We start from the raw sequence: 7,710 nt of genomic DNA, 5'->3' as shown, positions 1-7,710 counted from the left end.
TTAAATGTTAATTGATGATAGCAACTAACATGTTTAGGAGGAATATAATTGTCCATTCTGTATAATGTTCACCATTTAAACTCTTTTTTTAGTAACAGTGACATGAACCTTGATAGAACATTCCTATGCGATGACTTTATTATAGCTGGCAATATACCAAATTTAATTGAACTATCTCATACGGGCCCTATAAAGGATAGTTAAATTTCTGTGCAATATAAAAATCTGAATCGCGCGCTTCACTTCACTCAAGTATAAATGGGCACATGTGAGGGCAATATAACATTGTCGCGACGTTAATCTGGTTAAAGCGGGAAGAATGAATACACATTGTACAAGCGTATTTCAGTTAACTGATAACCTGGGGTAAAGCGATGCAATCGGTGTAAAAGTCAAAGCCGTCAAACATTTTTAACTATTGATACTATTTTATATTTTATGGAGACTCACAGTTGAACTCAATTATTCCATCATTTTATATGTTAAATCGTTATTAATGAGTGATGAAATAGGAACGGCATTCATATCTAATTTAAATCGAACCGAAATTAGAGCGAGGAATCACAGAACTTGCGCTATTAATTTTCATCAACGGATTTCAGTTGCAACAAATAATTTGAAAAAGCAATATGTCCCAGTTATAAACGCTAACAATTAATTACAGTCTCATACGCATACTGAAACTGGATAGCGCTTATATCAATTTTTACTGTCATTTTTTTATTTATCATTTAAAGTTACTCTTTTATTAAATCTGCATTGGGATATTGAACGGAAGTTTATGTCCAACTGTTCTGCATAAATGCCATACGTCAAATTAGATGTTGATGGGTGTCGTCGCAATATTTTATGTGACATAAGAAATGCATATCAATAAATTATTATCAATTTTCAGTAAGTGATTATCCGAGAAATACGCTGACGATATAGAGCTTTTTGTATGAGCGTAGGTTCAATACTGAAGCTAATGAACGAGGTGAACAAACTGCATCGGCTTCAGTAAATTCTGTATTTCGCTTTTTAAGCGAGTATGATATTTTTTTATCACATACCAAAAATATAGACTGTTTGAAATGAAAAAAAGTCGCAAAAGCGGCTCGAGTATAGGAAAAAAGAAGGTAAATAAATATGTCAGGGTATCATGATTTCAAGTTTTAACTTTGTTAGATAGATACCATTTGTTTTGTAAAATAAAAGCTTATATTAAATATAACTATCGTAAATATATAGAGTTATTTTCATTTCAGGTAGTTTACATAATATGGAAGAAGAAAATGGCACATGGTTATTTATGTCATCTTAGTTGAACAGATTGCAGAATTTTAATAACATTTGACGATGATACGCTAGCAATTTGCTGTCCTTAATACAATTTATTTAAATGGCATGAAATGGACGATTTATTCAATTCGTCATTTTTCCACAGTTATGTAAGTATATCTAAAGTACAGCTTTCAGTCATACAATTAAATGTAGAATACTCTTCAAACTTGTCAAATGCTTTAACTAAGTGCCTTAAATAATTTCGGGTCTTTTTGAAACAGTGTTTTTAAAATATATTTCCTAGCAATAGTACACCCAATATATTAAAAAAATAACAACTAAAGAATTAAAGTATGGGCATATTTTCCATAGTTGCCTTATTTGGATATCTATATAAAATAATGTATCGATAAAAATGTTGAGTTCTAATAGGTGATTAAGTATGAATATTTATATGATGAATAATGATATGTTGTTCTAGAATTAGTTTTTATCTGGTATATATAGATAATACTATATAGAATCGTGTATCTCACACTTGAGAATATATTTTTTCGTAGTTATATATAAGTATCATATATATACATTTTACATACTTATTTTTTGTATTACCTACCGCCTTCCATTATGGATTAATATACTTTAATACTGATGAAACACTTTATTTTTTCTTTAGATATTGCCAGAAAATGATATACATTTTCATTATTTGTTCTGTCATTTTACACATGTATTTGTTAATAAAAAACAGTGAAAATGTGATGTAGTTTTCCAAATGAAGAAATCTTACGTTTAACAGCTATCATGACTGATTTGAGAAGGTGTTTTGTTATGGACATGTATAAGTTAACAGAGTAACAGTGAACATGAATTTACGAAGCTGTTTATACAGCTTTCTTACACAAGTACACATATAACTAATTTTTATATAATTATGTTGAGAATTATATAATTTTGAATAATACTAAAAGCAGTGTCACGTTGAACATAATAAACATTATTACACATTTAATAATTTATCATATATTGTGAGTGATTGTCATTGCGATATTTAAAATCCTATTTCCCTTTTCTCATTACAGCTCAACAAAATGAATGCACTGCCGCCTTGTATATTAGATGATTCCGTGACATTGAATAATTCAAACAGTTCTTCTGAATCTAGGCTTTCAAACTGCAGTACACCGGCCTTTGATGATTTCTTAGATTTTGATTTACCAAGCAACTTTGAATATCAGAAACCATCTGTTTATATAATCGGATTAAATTTATTCTCATACTTCACACCATTTATACTAGTAATCGGCCTTATAGGAAACGGATTATCGCTGGCTGTATTCACCTCAAAGAACATGCGCAAAATGTCTGCAAGTTCTTATCTGGCGGCGTTATCGGCAGCTGATATTTCTACCTTGATCTTCTATGTGTTTATTGAATGGTTACGAAGAGGTCTTGTCCATATTAACCCGGATACTGAAATTTTATTAAACGTTTTGAATAAGGACGGACCATGTCAAGTATTCCTGTTTTTGTCATACATATCTCGTGTAATGTCAACTTGGATAATTGTTATATTCACCATCGAACGGTTTACAGGAGTTTGTTACCCACTCAAATCTTTCAAAGGAAATTCTAAAAAGATCTTAATAGGCATGTTGATCATTGGCGGTCTTCTTGTGTTATACAAACCTATTCTTAGCGGTGAGTACATAGCGAGAGGCCAGGTCACTTGCAGTTCAAATCCAATGTACAGTTTTGGGTCATTTGTGTTGGATTCAATATTTGCTTTACTTATAACACTTGTTCCTTTTATCATCATAACAATTCTGAACATAATGATTATGCGAACTTTGTACTTAAGAAATTATCGCCATAGTGAACTTTTTGCGGAAACAACTAAGATACGACTTGAGTTTACGCTTATACTGTTAGCCATTTCATTCTTCTTTATTGCGTTTAATTTGCCCTATTCCGCAGTCTGGTTCAAAAATTTTATGTCTTCGAGATTTCTCAGCAATGATACCTATAACTTCAATCACAAAGACATTGACTACTGGAGGGGAGTGTTACACGTTACAAGAACTGTGTTTTATTTGAACTATTGCGTTAATTTCTTTTTATACAGTATCACGGGTGCGTATTTTAGAAATGAACTTGCACTTATGTTGCGTTTCAAACAAAGGAAAAACAGGATCTACAAATCACATATCCGTAGTAGCAGATTTGGCAGCTCAAATCATTCTGGAACAATAGCTACATATATGGCTTAGGCTAGATTAAGACAAATGTGATTTCTTAGAAAAATCCACACACCATCAGATAGTAAAATGAATATGGAAATAAAATGAAATTTTTAATAAACGGTTAATACTTTTATAGTCAGGTTAAATCTGTATATCAATAATTACTTACCTATTTGTTGACAATATCGTCAACAAAACGTGTTTTGATGGCATAATATACTGTCAATTTGACATTGTTCGTATTACTAAAAATATTACATTAAATTTATGCCGTTAATACTTATAGTTATGAATAAAATTCTGTTATTAAGTAATCCAAAATATCAGATAAAGGTTTCTTTCTCGAACGTTGCTTTGGTCATGTTTATTTTTTTTAAATATACAGTCTAATAACTTGTCTGGAGTAAAAATAAAACGTAATAAATACTTTGTATTCATCTACTAGCCTGTGTTAAGGAAACATATTGACGAACTATATGTGTGTGAATGGGGTTGGTACATGTCTGTGTTTTACATCTAGAGCATGTGTATATCAATATCTTCAAACATGTCACACAAGACAATGTTAATAGAATATACAAACAAATCATATTATCTCAAACTTAATTTAACATTGTTTCTATAATTTTAGTATATATTGTGTTTTTGTTAAAATGTTTCAACTAAATGGAGCTTAGATTTGCGCGCACAATGACGAATTATATGATCATTCGCGTACCATGGCAACATAACAATAACCCGTACAAAAGGAATATAAAATAACTGATTTGTTCCGATTTAAAGTTTTGTTGCACATTTAATTAAGGGTGTAAATGTATAATAAAAGGAATGTTAGATGCATGCGTTGTTCTGGTTGATTTAATTGCTGCTTGATTTACTATATAAACACAATTGCACAATTGCTACATACCACCAGAACAGCACATTCATGATACATTTCCTTTTATGTTACACATATTCTAAACATGAAACTTTAATCTTTGAAATATTTTTTTTTATTTTCAATAAACTTTAACGATGCTTCCTGCTATGTATTATTGTTTGAAGCTGTGCAAACAAGACAATTAACTGTGATAATACATAATATATAAGCCATCACATAATGTATGACTGAGTTTATGGGAACATAATCAAAATGGTAACACAACAAATACATCAGGAAGAAATGACGCTGACTTAAGAGCTATAAAATGTCATTGACCGACTTAAATTAGCTTTGAAGGACCTAGTGACATTACCGCTCTTTTTAAGCGCACATCCGTCCCAGAAATATCGTTTGTAATAAGACAATATCTTCAGACAGTTCTTAAGTTGTACTCGTATGTAATAGATTGAATATTATATTCGTGTAGATTCATTACTATTTTTTTTCTCGTTGACAGAAAAAAACATTATGCTCGCCAGCAGCTTGCATAACAGAATTTTATCCAACTCGTTCAATAAATTCAGTAATGACACTGCACTCATTCAACATCTTCTATATATTATAGTACATCAAATGGTTTATAACATTTTTAGTCCCCTACCGGTTTACCGGAGGGGACTTTAGGTTTACCCTCCGTCCGTCTGTCCGTCTGTCCGTCCGTCCGTCAGTCCGTCCGTCTGTCCGTCCGTCAGTCCGTCCGTCCACAAAACTGGATCCCGCGATAATGCAAAAAGTACTGAAAATATTTTAATGAAACTTGATATATGGATAGATGGCAGTATGGAGATTATGCACGTCTTTTTCTTTTCTTCCTATGTTGAAAATTCTGGTTGCTATGGCAACAAATAGACTGAAAATATGGCAAATTTTACACATAACCTGGATCCCGCGATAACGCAAAAAGTACTGAAAATATTTTTATGAAACTTGATATATGGATAGATGATAGTATGGAGATTATGCACGTCTTTTTCTTTTATTCCTATGTTGAAAATTCTGGTTGCTATGGCAACAAATAGACTGAAAATATGGCAAATTTTACACATAACCTGGATCCAGTGATAACACAAAAAGTACTGAAAATATGTTTATGAAACTTGACAAATTGGTAGATGGCAGTATGGAAATTATGCACATCCTTTTTTATCTTCCTATGTTGAAAATTCTGGTTGCTATGGCAACAAATAGACTGAATTTCAAGATTTCTGATTCTAGTTTTTAAGTTTTTTCACTATAAGTTCTTTATTTCTTAAGGTATTTTCTTCAAACTTTAAATATAAGTTGCTTGTCATCAACCACATCATATGTGACAAGGTTTACAACTCTAGCACAAAAATTATCAGAATTACCTCCCTTGAACTTAAAATTTTCATTAAAAAAACATTATTTTTTTTTTAATAACTTCTTTTTCTGAATGTATCTACTTCAAACTTCATATAAATGTTTCTTATTGTCACTCAACATTTGTGAGTGTTCAATACTCTAGCAAGACTATTAGGGAGAATTATGCCCCTTTTGAACTTAGACTTTTTTTTGAGAAATTGGTAATTTTTACTCCAACTTCTTCAATCATGATAGGATTTTAAAAATGTTATATTTTGATAACAGGGATGTTTAAAAAATAACTTTAGAGTGTCCGTCTGTCTGTACATAAAAACTGTTTCCTGTGATCACTTTTAAAGAACTTTTTCAACAAATTTACTTAAAATAGGAACCTAAGTGAATGGCCAATGGCCCTTCAGAATGTTGCTTGGGCTCTTACCGGTAGGGGACTTATGGATTGCTTGCAATACTATGATAATTGCTTGTTTCCAAAGAGGTAGCCCATATCAAAACGAAAAAAAAAAAAAAAATGACAACGCGGTTTGCTTATTTACATAAAAATTTTAAAATATGTTAAGATTGAAGTAAAATATTGTCAAGAGAAAAGAGAAGATAATTTACAAATTTCAGACGTCACTTAAAATATTCAAAAATACTTACAATTAGGTCAGGATATGCCCTTTATGCAATAGTCATGCAATAGAAATGTAGTGATAATTACTACAGAAATTAATTACATACAACATGCAAGTTATCTTTTGAATTATGAATATTTTTCACATTTCTATATATCTCAGTAGATTTTTCTCCAGGTTTATTTTCTTGAAATATGTTGGCTTATCTGAAGGCATGCATTTAAAAAAAATGTTTTGTGCTGCATAAATAGGTCGTCATTTTTATCCCGTAAAATTCCCATGTAAAATTAAAGCGCACAGTACATTAAACCTTCTCCGTCCATGCTCAAGAAATGCGAATCAGAAAGTTGAAAGATAGTTAATGTAATAAATATAATTTACTTAATGTTAATATTCTAAATGTTATAAATGATTCTTGTTATTTTAAGACGTACACATTTGTAAATCATTTGTTTGTTTTAATATATATGAAGGCATGTCTTGAAATTGTTATCTTTTTTTAAAGTAATGTGCTTCTGTTATATTATTATTTTGTGCTTGAAAGGTGTGGGCAACATAAGTATCTTTCAAAATAAGTTTGCTTCTCTTTTTAATTAAATAGTTAAGAACTTTAAATAATTGATCGTCAAATAATATTGAGTTTTTTTTCATTCAGTTAAAAGCAACATCTATTTTTAACTAAATATATTAAATGCTTACAAAACAAATATGTTCATCCATTCATTATTCTCAAATTGTTTGCTTTTAATATAAACAATTTATATCGGATAACAACGACAATATAACACTTATCAGAAAAGTTGTTGTCTTCAAATGTTAATTTGTAAAATCTGTAATCGTATCATTAACGCCACAACAACAAAATCTCATGCAATAACTATTCAGAAACAAATTTAATTTGTTATAATTGACAAAAATCGTGTTCATGCAAGGCTCTGATACCTAACATAATGTTTTATGTGAAATGTCATGTATTTATTGCGTCATCTAGCTTCATTGTTTCCATCTCGCAACTTTAGATTAAGAAACATTTAGATAGTTTATTGACGTGTTATAACAGACATGTTTATTTTTTGACTGATGGCTTTATATCCTTGTCGCAACATTAATGTATTTTGATACGAATGCACTTTGTTCGCTAAAGGTTTCAAATAATGAAACATTTCATTTTAATCACCTGTCATAAACGTGCATTACAATGTTGATAAATTGTATACCTTAAATCGAACAATTTGTGAAATGTTGCATACAATTTTTTCTTCACATAGCATTAATCTAAAATATAAGCTTATTTGATCGTTGATCACTGGACCAAGGCACG

At 30.4% G+C, this 7,710-nt stretch overlaps 1 protein-coding gene across 1 annotated transcript; it reads left to right on the top strand.

Moving 5' to 3' along the window:
• The first annotated feature begins 1,274 nt into the window (after window positions 1–1,274).
• Window positions 1,275–4,462, top strand: LOC132716016 (P2Y purinoceptor 1-like). Its single transcript, XM_060699152.1, has 3 exons — window positions 1,275–1,284; window positions 1,824–1,868; window positions 2,563–4,462. Exons 1-3 carry the CDS (start codon window positions 1,275–1,277, stop codon window positions 3,531–3,533), a joined length of 1,026 nt encoding a protein of 341 aa, XP_060555135.1. The 3' UTR covers window positions 3,534–4,462.
• The last annotated feature ends 3,248 nt before the right edge of the window (window positions 4,463–7,710 follow it).

Source organism: Ruditapes philippinarum, unplaced genomic scaffold (genome assembly GCF_026571515.1).
Source record: "Ruditapes philippinarum isolate M1 unplaced genomic scaffold, ASM2657151v2 ctg50_1_1_1_1, whole genome shotgun sequence".
NCBI lineage: Eukaryota > Metazoa > Mollusca > Bivalvia > Venerida > Veneridae > Ruditapes > Ruditapes philippinarum.
Note: the sequence above shows the minus strand (reverse complement) of the source record. Positions and strands in the feature narration are given on the sequence as shown.